This window comes from Pyxicephalus adspersus, chromosome 7, assembly GCF_032062135.1.
Source record: "Pyxicephalus adspersus chromosome 7, UCB_Pads_2.0, whole genome shotgun sequence".
NCBI lineage: Eukaryota > Metazoa > Chordata > Amphibia > Anura > Pyxicephalidae > Pyxicephalus > Pyxicephalus adspersus.
In genome coordinates, this window is record NC_092864.1 from 71,993,595 (window position 1) to 72,006,143 (window position 12,549).

The 12,549-nt window shown below is 36.4% G+C and overlaps 1 protein-coding gene across 3 annotated transcripts in view; it reads left to right on the plus strand.

Annotated features, from left to right (window-relative positions):
• Window positions 1-10,124, plus strand: part of LDAF1 (lipid droplet assembly factor 1) — a 33,947-nt gene extending 23,823 nt beyond the window's left edge. For 2 of the 3 annotated variants that reach the window (XM_072418927.1, XM_072418928.1), the window contains exon 4: window positions 9,709-10,124. In XM_072418927.1, coding sequence (XP_072275028.1) covers window positions 9,709-9,839 — 131 coding nt within the window. In that variant the 3' untranslated portion in view covers window positions 9,840-10,124. Of the gene's footprint in view, window positions 1-3,020; window positions 3,098-9,708 lie in introns of those variants that run through there. The other variant, XM_072418930.1, reaches the window with a different exon arrangement.
• The last annotated feature ends 2,425 nt before the right edge of the window (window positions 10,125-12,549 follow it).

Below are 12,549 nucleotides of genomic sequence, written 5' to 3' on the forward strand. Positions count from 1 at the left end.
ATTTGTAATTTTTTTTTATTTTGCCTATTTTCTGGACACATGATGGGTTGACAGATGGGTTGGCGGACGCATTAGGCTGCTCCTGTTATTTGGTTATATATTTAATCATTTTACTGATTAAAAATTCTTTATATGTTTCCCAAGGCAGTTTTATGTCTTTTTCATTTTTCCCTGTTGATCCACAATAGTAATAGCTTGTAAGAATTCACTGGAACAAGGAAGAAATATTCTGCTGTCATAGTACCAAGACACATTAATCCTCTTTAAATAGCAATAGTTAGTGCTTTAGAGTATATATCATAGAGTATATAGCAAAGGACACAGCATTTACTGGTGTGACATATGCAGCATTCTGTAAAGTGTACAGATTGGGGATTGCAAAAGTGCAGTTGTACTTTTGGCCAGGGTTTTGGCCAATTTTCAGGTTTGTAAACGAACTTGGGCACATTTTCCATGTATCCAATTGACTACACAGCACCATGCCTAACACAATTTATATTCCCCTTTAATGGGTATCTCCCATATAAAATAGGGAAATTTAGGAATCTGTGTCATTACAGTGCTACATAGAACTAAAATAAAAGAAAGCACAGTCAGAGTGCAAATAAAATGACATCATGGGAAAAATGTTAGCTAATTCCTGAAAGATGTTAAGATGTGAAGGCGCTTCATAGCCCTCAAACAAAGTGAACTTTTAAGAAATAGCTGATACTATTGTACTATGGTACTTATCCAATGCCAATTAATGCCCCAACTTTTTCTACATACTCTACATTTAGAGAATTAAAAAAAAAACAATTCAGTAATGGTAACATTTCTGCATTTTTCAGTTCCCTATTGATGGAATGGAAATGGAAGAAAAGAGATTTGAGAAAAGATTATGTAGGAATTGTCTTTATGCCCTATTCTTAATTAAATAGTAAACATTTTTTTGCAAAACTCACGAGTTATTCATCATATAATTCATTCAGCCTAATGTACCTCTATGGTACTGCAAAAGTAAAAGTCCTATGTGTTGTAGATGTTACAAAACACAACTATACCTGCCTTGCGGTCTATTATGATGCTGACCACTTTTATTGCATTGAATGGGGCAATGCACCAAAGCAGACAGAAAAAAGTGCAATACACTGCATGTAATGAGAATGTCAGACCTTGCTGTCTATGCAGTGTCTTATGTTCTTGCGTATTGGACATATTATGAGGCACAGTGTAATACTTTGCACTGCATATAGTGTGAAGCCCTAATGATTGCATACTAGGGCAGGATAATTACCTAAACATCATTTATGATCATAAAGGTCCTGTATAACATACTTCCACATTAAATACAGCAAACTTAGGACACCTGGAATGTGGAGCTCACCATAGCTTAACTTTAGGTAAACCTCCTAATTTATGTTTTATCATTCTTTAAATGTACAGATAAGCTGACAGGACACTTTTGTGACATGTACAGGATTTCTGCTGATAGAATGGAATATTATAGATTTTCAGCTGTTATAATACATCATACTTTAATGAAAGGAAAGGTGCTGGTATTATAAAACTGCAAAATCCTAAAATGCATAAAAGTACATTGTATTACAATTGTGGCTTGTGCTTTTCTTCATCATGCATTTATCTAAATACTAAAGTATGGTCTATGTATAATTATAGTACTATGTAATGGAATGCAGGGTTCTCCCCAGGCCCTTGGCCCTGGGCGCACCACCCTGCACTTTTCAGCACCCACCCAGCTGTTTTTGGGTGGTTACTAAAGAATTTAGTCACAATACAGGGGCTGCCACCCACCTACAATTTCTTCCCACCCAGCTTAAAAAAAATTCTGGGTTGAGCACTGGAATGTATTGTAAACCTTTAAATTGAAGCAACTGAGTTTTGCAGTTTATTTTTGTAGAGGAAACATGGTGACAAGCTATAAAAAAAAAATCAGTGGTGTTTAAAATATGATCTTTCTTTCATCTTAGCTTCTACTTACAAGAAGGATGTGGTAAAGATGTAAAAGTTCATAAGGACCTTAACCAATTATTTTCCAGAGGCGGGAAATGGTTTAACATGTTTTTAAATATATAAAGAATCTAAACTGTGATTCCAATGATAAAGTTAAAAAGCCAGTAGCTTTGGTAACCATACTTTGACTAGAAGCTGCTACTTGATATACTTTAACAAATAATACATAAAAAATGACAAATTTTATTCATCATTAGGTTAATAAAAATACACATTTGTCATGTGGAAAAGTACAAACAGTTACATTTTCAATCACTTTGAATTAAATAAATTTGAGTCAGGTGTTCCATATTAGGTGTCAATTATTAGAAAATCCTTTAGTGAGTAAACATGAGGAATATGTCTTATTTATGTGTGTCATGGAAAGATCGGGTGCCCTCGGAATGATGGCTGTCAATATCTGTGGAGTCTAGAAAAGGATTTCTAGAAGAAATTTCCAAAATATAAAAAAAAATTCCACTATATGAAAAGTATTCTACAACTGGCATAGATTTCAGATGTATAGCCCAGCAAATTCTATTCCAAAACCTCCCTGTTTGTATGTACAGCTCGCTTACACTTCTCCAACATTCCCAGCAGCTCGCTTGCACTGTGTTTGATACTTATGTATCCAAGAGCCCCCAAAATTAAATGCATGTAACTCATGTATCAGTTGGTGTCAAAACACATGCACCTACAAGCAGAATGGTACATCCCCATTGTAGGCTGTATGGAACGTGTTTCTGTTCAAAAATCACTGAGAGAGAGAGAGAGAGAGAGAATAAAATTTGCCATTGAACATATAGGCAAACATAAGACTTTGTTGAACAGTGTACTGTAGACTGATGAATCAAAGAAGACACAAACTGTAGACATGTTTGGTGCAGACTGAAGATAGCATTTTAGCAGACGTGCCTCATACCAAAAATGAAATGTGGTGGTGAAACTTTTATGGTTTGGGATGTTTTTAGGCTGTGTACACATACTCCATTATTATCTTCGGAAACAATCTTTCATGATCATTTTAGGAGACAAACGACTGAAAGATGAACATACAAGCATTGAACATACAGGACAGATGGATCCATGAACGACACTGGATGACCCCTGTACACATGTCAGATTCCTGGCCGAGATGAGCCCAACAGCTCATATCTGGTGAGAATCAGGAGTTGTGTACCTAGCCTTACTTCTTCAGGGCCTGGACAGCTTGCAGTTAGCGAGTCAGCATCATATACAGCAAAGTCTGCTAGAAAAGAGTCTGTCCAAAAGTTTGTCCAAAAAACTTGAAATTGATATTTTAACAATGATCCACTGAGGAAAGGCTCATAATGAAGACAAGAAAGTTTATTTGACTGGCCTAGTGGAAGCCTTGATTTGAATGAGGTTTCTGAAATAGGCAGTTCATGCATGGAAACCAACAAACATTCTAATTTCTGAATTGTGAGGGAGAGGAAAGTGAATGTTAGGAGCCAGTTACAATGCATCTTTGTTGTGTGTAGATTGGGCTTGGACCAACTTGAATAGATTAGCCATGAAATGGTGATGGACTTCCAAGCAATATTGCATTTGGGCAGATGTTCTATGTGATCTCTGGAAACTGACAATGACTTACTAGAGACTTTTAGAGACTGTTGACATTTCCAGTAATCCCCTATTCTAAAAGAAAGATAAGGTGTGTATCCACATTTTTGCTTCTTGCCTTGCTTCTGAATCCAGACAATTTTTTTTTCACCACTTTTTATGGGCCATCATGCCCTCAAATTTTTTTGCTTTCTCCTTCCTTTTTAATTGGCTTGATGACCTTTGCTTATATTAACACTGAAGGTGGTGATCCATTCATTTTTAGAAGGCAACTGACAGTGTCTAGAGCATTGTGACTGTGTACCTAGGTCTAACCCTAGCCACCTGGTACCATCCTTATCCACTTGAGCAGGTGGTCATGAATAAGATTGTTGATAAGGCAGCACCCTCTAACACTGTTCGCAAGAATATTGCCAAACAGAACACAAAAAAACAAAAACCTGGTTTATCACCGCCGTCCTCTCCGGTTTCAGCCCAGCTGCTTCCTATGCCATTCCAACAGGATCCCTCCTCTATGGCCACGGCACCACTTCAATCTTCACTTGCGGCAGGGCCAATGGCGACGGAAGTCTCTAATGTTTGATGCGGTAATTTTTTCAAAAATTCAATCCACTACATAAAAACATTGAAGCGGCATTGGCAAATATTTCCTCTTTGTTGTATTGTAGAATTGGAGCAACAGGTCAGTAATTTTGTGGATCAGGCCCTAAAATCACAAGGCAAGCTACCCTAATCGCATCCATGGAGAAGAAATTGGAGGACTTGGAAAACTGTTGTTGTTGATCTAATCTCTTATTTATTGGAATTCCTGAGGAATACAAGGGTCAGGACTTGCTCAAGTTCCTGTATGTGGATGTTATGCTGGCCCTGGCCTGCTGACTGCTGGAACCTTTGAAAGAGCCCACCACATAGGCCCAGACCGACTCACAAGTAGTCAAATACCGAGACCAGTTATTGTAAAGTTTTTTCCACTTCATAGACAAGGATACTATACTTGGAGCCTAGCCCAAGCAAAGGGAACTAAGAGTGGGCCACCTGCAGATTTTGACTTTCCAGGATTTTTCTGCCTCAGTTGCCCAGAAGAGAAAGCATTTTGTCCCAGTATGTCGCCGCTTAGTAAAAATGGGTATTTCTTTTTGCCCTAATGTACCCCTCTAAACTGTGTGTCACTTGGGGAGGTGAAAGGAAAATATTTGATAATCCTTAGTTAACTTTGAGCTTCATATCTTAGTCTGATCATGGCTCTCATTGGAACAATGGATGAATGGATGCAAGAACAACATGGGTTTTATTATTTCAATGATTCTTGTCTTCTTACCCTGGGAGAGCTGTACAAGGCCTTACCAATATAGCATCCTCCTTGTTTTATGGAACCATCTTCTTGTCTTTATTATGCCTGTTTTGTTCTTATTATTTCTGTAAACTGCTTACACTAATCTATTATACCTCCCCCCTGGCCCAAGGTCAGAGGCTGGGGGTTTGGTTCAGTAATAGAAAATGGAGGAAACAATTGTTCTTTGTTGTTAAAGCACATATTTTGTTTGGCATTTTGGTTTCTTAACATTGATTTTAAAGGGGATTACATAATGAGTATTGTGATTGATGTGGCCAAATTCGTGTTTGTATTAGGGTCAAACCACAGCTCGCTGAGATGGTGTAGAAAAATTAGAGTGTTGGTTCTTACCATGATATTTTCCATACCCCATACACCAAATCTTAAAACAAATTCCCAGGCAAAGTTAAATATCCTGTCCTGGACTGTGGCGGGTCTCAATATCCCTCTAAAGCAAAAAAAGTTTTGCTTTATATAAAACGTAAGAAACACATTGGAAGGAGGGTTATAGGGCTACGTTGCAGGATTTTTGGATAGGAGAGGTCTTTTTTTGCTCTGACCCAACTGTTGAGTTGTATAATTGGGCAGCAGTTACAAGATACATACAAGATTGGCTACATGGTATGGCTTTGTACACTGACTAATCCAAAGACAAACAATTGGATCTGGGCATTAATCTTTCCTTCCTTTCCTGCACATTCATAAAGAGTTTTTGCCTGCTAGAAGAGCAATGTCAGATGCATACCTAATCTATCACATTCACCTAGACTATGCAACCAGACAATCTGGTTTGTGCAGATTGACCAAACATTTCCCAGACAGAACGCCATCTAACTAATTATTGGACTTTCGTAGAGCTTGATTGACTGTAAAACTTTTTGTGCCTATATTTCTCCATCACGCTCCTTCCAAATAGGATTTGGCTCCTCTTCACAATGTTTGATATGTGGTACACTGGAAGCTGATTTATATCATATTCTGTCGAGATGTTCCAAGTTTAGATACTTCTGGAGAACAGTGGACTTGTATGCCCTACGCAACCTGGTGAACTATTTGACATTCTCCATACTTGGGGATCTTGCTTTGCAAAGCTCATAAATGAAAAAGGATGCGGCACTCTTTCTTACTCTCTTTGGTGGCTAAAAAAAACATCTTGCAAAACTGGATAAGTCCTAATCCCCCTACTCTTGCCTTGTTTCAGGAAAAACTATAGCAAGTCTTTCAGATGGAATGGATGGAAGCGTCTTTGAATAAAGAAACTTGCATCACAAAATTTTTTGAGGTGTGAGAAAAAATTATTTCCCCCTAATGATCTCCCAGTACTATGTTAAACAAAACTTTGTGCCTTGTAGCCTTGTATGTGAATTATTTTTTCTTCAACCCCTAAAATTTGTCCATATCTTATAGTTTTTTTTTCTTCTTTTGCTTTGTAATTTGCTTACCCTAACACCTTTGTTATAATTGATATGTACAAGCTTTTGAATTCAGTATGTATACTTATTTCCTCTTAAGAAAAGACATAAAAAAGAAAGAAAACTTATTCAGTAATCTTCTTTAATACATTAACATTTCCCTAATGTTCTCAGTCTACAAAAAATACTGCATGTACTCTATTTCAATCTTTTTATTGTTTTTTAACATATGAAGATTATAAGACACATCACATTGTTACAAAACTGCATGTATTTTAGGATGAGGATGTTTTTAGTTTATTTAGGAAGCTAACCTAGGATGACAACATCAGAACAGAAACTGTATTTTTTTTTACAGGATTACAAGTTGAAAGTTAAGGATAAAGCCTGAAAAAAGAAAATTATTGCAACCACTAGTGCTAAACTGCAATAAATTATTTTTTGGTTTGGATTTCAATACTTTTCAGTGTCAGATTATGCTATACAGTTTTATTTTTTGCTGTTGACTTTGAAAGACCTGCACTAAGTTCTGAAACAGAGGATGAAATACCCTATTTAGCATATAAATACAGTCAGAAATTATAGATGTGATTATGTATCCTAGAGGTAACAATGGGATATTTAATTATCTCTTCTGTATGAATATGCAGTTTTAGCAGTTCTGTTTAGATACATCTTAACAGATGTCCTTGTTTGATTCATTGTCCAAGTGTGCAAACCAGGACAAGAATAATGGAATTCATTATATTCTGTACGGTATGCTCCGGGAATTATCCTGAGAAAACTGAAGCTGAAAACAAGTAAGTGCACTCACTAGGGCAACAATCTGATTGCTTTTGGTCAAATAAACAGAACATGATATTGAATCTTTATTGTGAGAGGATGCATTCAGTTGGAGATTTCTTTCTGCATTTATTCAACACAATCCCTTTATACTTTTTTCAATATTGTTTTATAATAGCCAATGAAAATATTCATTTGTTCTATCTCAATTTTTCCGGTATAATATTATTTATAAGGTCTGAACAACTTTAAAGTTCAAATACTTTTTTATAAATCAAATTGTAAACTCCCAACTAATTCGATCTAACTACAGGTTGCAGAGCTATAAATGCAGGAAATGACAGGCAGGTTGAATATACAAAGCATTGTAAACTAGCAATTTTAGCAGCTCCTAGTTCATTTGGGTAAAAGCATAGAGTATATTAGAGTAAAGGAGGTATAGAATAGAATGCTGATGTGTAATTATTGGCAACTGTTAAATAAATAAGGTAAAACTGAGATTATTTTGCACTTGGTGAAGTATTTCATAAGGAAAAGGGCAATTTACAGGTGATAATTGCTTCCATAACTTCTGAAGTTCTCTCAATGATCAATCCTCTTTCTATATCACTCCTGCTGTTATTCCTTGTAAACCTGATTGTCAGCACAAAGGGAAATCTCACACACTGCAAACGTCAAAGCTTTGAAGTTATTTCAAAGGCTTATAAAATCAATTATAACAAATATAAGTAAATTGCTACACTTTTGCATCACTGGTGGGGAATACATAGCTGTACACAGTCACAACAAAAAGACCCTTGAGTTTTGGTGATTATGTAGTGATACGTCTTTTCATATACAGCAGTGTATGAAAAGAAGTAAAAATGCTGCCAACGCCCACAGAGGCATATTTATGCATATATAGTTTGATACTTCTAGCACAGTATGCATATGGCACTTTTACTGTTTGTTAATGTTTTGGTTTTAGAGGGAATAGGTTAAATTATGAACAGTAATACTGAAAAACACACCCCCATATATTAGGGAAAACTAAATTTGTATGTTATGTATTGTGTATCCAGGTAAGAGATTTGTTCTATCTTTATGTGTAATGGTATGTTTCCCCTAACAGTCTTTCTTGGTGTAGTGTTTGTCCATTCAGTAGTTTTATGAAATTAATAATATAAATCTTTTTCTGAACACAGCTGAGACTGAGCTCTTCTGCAACATCTTGTAACTCTTTAATGACCAAGACAAACTATTTTTGCATATCAAAGAACAGCTTGCCCCAGAAGTTAATGAATGTCTAGGCTCCATAAAGTTTTTTTATTTTTTTATTTTGCTTTGTGATTAACTCACAGTGAGGATTTTATATAGTAACTGACACCACACTGCCTAATAATATGTTGAGATGAACATGTGTCTTAATTGCATTTATTAAAATAATGTACCTGTTACGACTTACATACAAAGTTAACTTAAGAACAAACCTACAGTCCCTATCTCGTATGTAACCTGGGGACCACCTGTATTTAAAGTAGACCTTCCACTAAAATGAAAAGTCTATTAACACTCTTTTGGTCCTCCTCCTAAAATCAGGTGCTCTAGGTGATCATTGGGTGATGCAGTGCAGCCTATTCCATCGTAAGGAGACTCTGGTTAGTTCTCTTTTAAGTAGCATACCTACATTTTATATTAGAAATCAGTAAATGTAAATAATGTATGCAACAGGCCACATGCAAGCTGGTGATTTTTTTGTTAAACCCATCCTTATATTTGTTTTTCAAATAAGAAATCTAGACAAAAAGCCTCAGTCTTTTGATAAGCTCAAATGATGTACACTAGGAGTAATAAATGTACTCATTATACAAAGGCACATGTGAGATTTGGATAGGTACGGGGATAAATTCTTTGTTTATTTTACATTATATCTCCTGCTATTCGTTTATAATCTCAGATATTGACTTTCAATCCTTTTTTGTTTACATTAGCGATTTTTCATGTTCAGACACCCACTACAGTCTGCATTCAGTAATGGTGCATTTGCTTGTGGTTTACTCTGTAACCCAATGGTTCCTTGGCATTTATTGTGATATTAGCTTGTCAGAGGTAGAGCAGTGTGACACTTTATAGCTGTCAAGGGAACTAGTAGTGTGACATTTTCTTTAGCAGACCTGTATTGCAAAGGTGAAAAATGGAATGTATAATAAATCCTTCAAATTTCAAAACTTTCACTTGGCAGCAAGCTTACAACATATAAATCACATGGCTTATGTAATTTAATATTTAAGCACAGCTGTGTTGTGTATATAATAACATTAGTAGTTGACTAATTGACTTTACTTGCCATCCAGGATTGCTTCTGTTTTAACTGTCTATACTGTACAGGCATTTGATTGGAGCCTTGCATCTATGAACAAAGTTCCTAAAACGCACCCAATCATCCTTTTGTTGGGTTTACGAAAACTCAACAGAAATGCCTACCTATGGGTATAAATTTAATTAATTACCATGCCAAAGTAATAGTACCAAAAACACCAAATAAATTAAAGGGACTTTTAGGCATACCAAAATATTAATTTACCTGGAATGTTAAAATCTTGTACTTTGTGTTTATTAATTCAGGTTATCACAGAACAATTCACGCCAATCCAAACCCTGTTCACGGACTACAGAAGAACTGCCTCCTGGAAATGCTTCAAACTCATCCCATGATGACTAGGAGAAAAATTTTAAATCACATCTTTATTAGGTAGTTTTGCATGAATCACGGCTTGATAAAGGACATTTGTTATTTATACTTTGAATCCACTACTGAGGTGTCCTCCACTACATACGCTCCCTTTTACCTATCCAGAACTTGAGGACTCTATTGAGGACTGTTACATTAAAATATAGTTTACTTTGGTTACTTTAGTTTAAATATATATTGTTTTTCTTCATAATAGCCTTGAAAGCATATGCAGACTTTCTTCACACAATTGTTAACATGATGTTACACATTTACCTATGCTTATCTAATAAATCGGTTTCCTGTTAAACCATTTTGATTTTTTGCTTGTGTTAACAATGTTATTTGAGTGCAACGCTAAAATTTTATATTTTGTGGCATAATTTTCAATTTAAAGAGAGAACTGAATGAAGATCCACTCTTATACACTTGTCACAGCTTATGGACTCTGCTGACCCCAAAGACTTATTTATAAAATAGGGAATCTGATATTCCCTTAAACTTTCACTGGTGGGAATCTTCCTGGTCCATGAGTTTCAATGGCAGTAATCAATTCCTACCGGAGAATGTTTTATATATAGAGCCCTATGTGTTTGGTTCCTTCCAGCCATTGATGCATCTAATTAATATACTCTGCTCATGTCCAACCAGCCAGGACTTTAAGTTAGGTTGTTACCTTACAAGTCTATCTTGTCTATTACCAACTTTGCTGATGGAACTAGACACATGGGTGTTCCTGTTTGAGGGACGTGTAATATCATCTGGTAAAAATGTGTTTTTTTTCTGTCTCCCCTAATCTTGTACTGCACTGATGTGTCTCTGCATGACACTCATGTTTCTGTTCTTGAACTCTACTATGCAAATATTATGAAGTTTATTTGCTACAGAAGCCTAAGTTCAAGGGCGGACATAAGCAGGTGCAAATTTTACCGCTGCATGAAGGCCCCAGGCCCTCCACAGCCAACAAAAACCCCCACAGCCAGGGTCAGACCTGCGGCATTAATTGCAGTGCACAGAGGGCGGCAGGCATGTCACCCCTTTAAGATATCCCACTCTCCCTCTGCAGACAATGCGTTTGCGGGAGGCTCTCTTGCACACCTGCACTGATAGAGGGATCTTAGCTATTCAGCACAGGAAAACTTCCCATGCTCAACAATGACACTCAAACACAGCCACAAATATGATATCTGGACAGGATGACAGTACTAGTGGGTGGTTGGGGGGTTCTCCCATGTCAGCTCTGCACCGAAGCCCACTGTTGGCAACATCTACTCCTTCCTAAAATATGTCCCTCAGTCTTCTGCTACCGTGTTTCCCCGAAAATAAGACCTACCCCGAAAGTAATCCCTATTGGCTTCCTTGAAGGGTGAGGTCACGTGGTACACGAAGGGGATACCAAGAGAAAGGAGAGAGCAGGAGATTTTCAAAGCACTGGAGCAAGGGGTAAAGTAATTGCAGGCTTCATTAACCTACGGTACTCTGGGTGGATTCCCTTTTCCAAGGGTCCTTGCTAGTATTTCATTCATTAGTAGCAATGCATATTCATTGATTGATTTTTTTTTTTTTTTGCTTTTACTCAGATTTATATTGATTACTGTTTGTGGTCAACAAAGCTTTGGAAGTTTTGTTTCTGTGTCTGCATGTTACCCCATGAGTCATATGGTAATTGTCAGCACATTTACTTGTTATGTTGCACTTGTTTGCTTGTAAATCTATGTTTTGTTTCATTATTCATTTTTGTCCATTCTTATTCATGACTTCTGTGATTTTGACAGGTCACAGGTAACACAGAGGTATCTTTCTATAGCATTGTAATATTGGTTACAGATTTTGGTAAATACAGATTTTTGTACATGAATAAATATAGATTTTTTGTACATGAGAAAAATAAGACATCCCCTGAAAATAAACCTTAATGCATTTTCAGAGGTAAAATAATTATAAGACCCTGTCCTATTTTCGGGGAAACACAGTATTTGTGATAGTGAGGTTAAAATAGAGATGTGCTTCCTCTTTTCTGGTTCCGGCTTGAACTAAGGAGTCTTTTTTAAGACATTAGGCATTTTAGAATTATATGAGAGATAAAATAAAGGAACATGCTCAGTATAGATAGAATTTTAAAAATATAAATGACTTAAGTAAGCATTGAAGAATAAATTATATTGAAATGTAGGTGTACATTTGTATTTAAAAACACAAATATCCAGTGCATGCATCATCCTGCGCAGGGATCTGTTAGGAGGGTGGATGAATTGCACCATGTATAGAAATACACGTAATGATCCTGACAATAGGCTTCTAACTCCCTGTGCTGGGATGGTGCCATTGCCATTTTTGCATTGAAATAATAGGATAGGGTGAGAAAATGCAGTGTCTGATATGGGAGACAACCAAATACTGAGAATGCAAAGCAGGAGGTGGTAAGGAGATGGGGAAAGGGAGACGTGCTCCTGGGTGGACAATCCTGTTTGTGAAAGATTACTACAGAAAGCTAGGAGCTGATGACATTTTGGCAAGATCATCTGGCATGGAACCTGAGAGATGTGCTGAATATGTATTTTTAGATTTTGCCCACACATCCTCCCAAATGAAAAGTATTGCATTCATGTTTTACAGAAAAGTTATGTTTTAAAGAATAATTTTACCTGAACTTTATTTTTGTAGTTCTAAAGTGTGTACAATTAAAAATATATATCAGATAGTACAACAGACCGTCAGCACATTTTTTGCCAAGA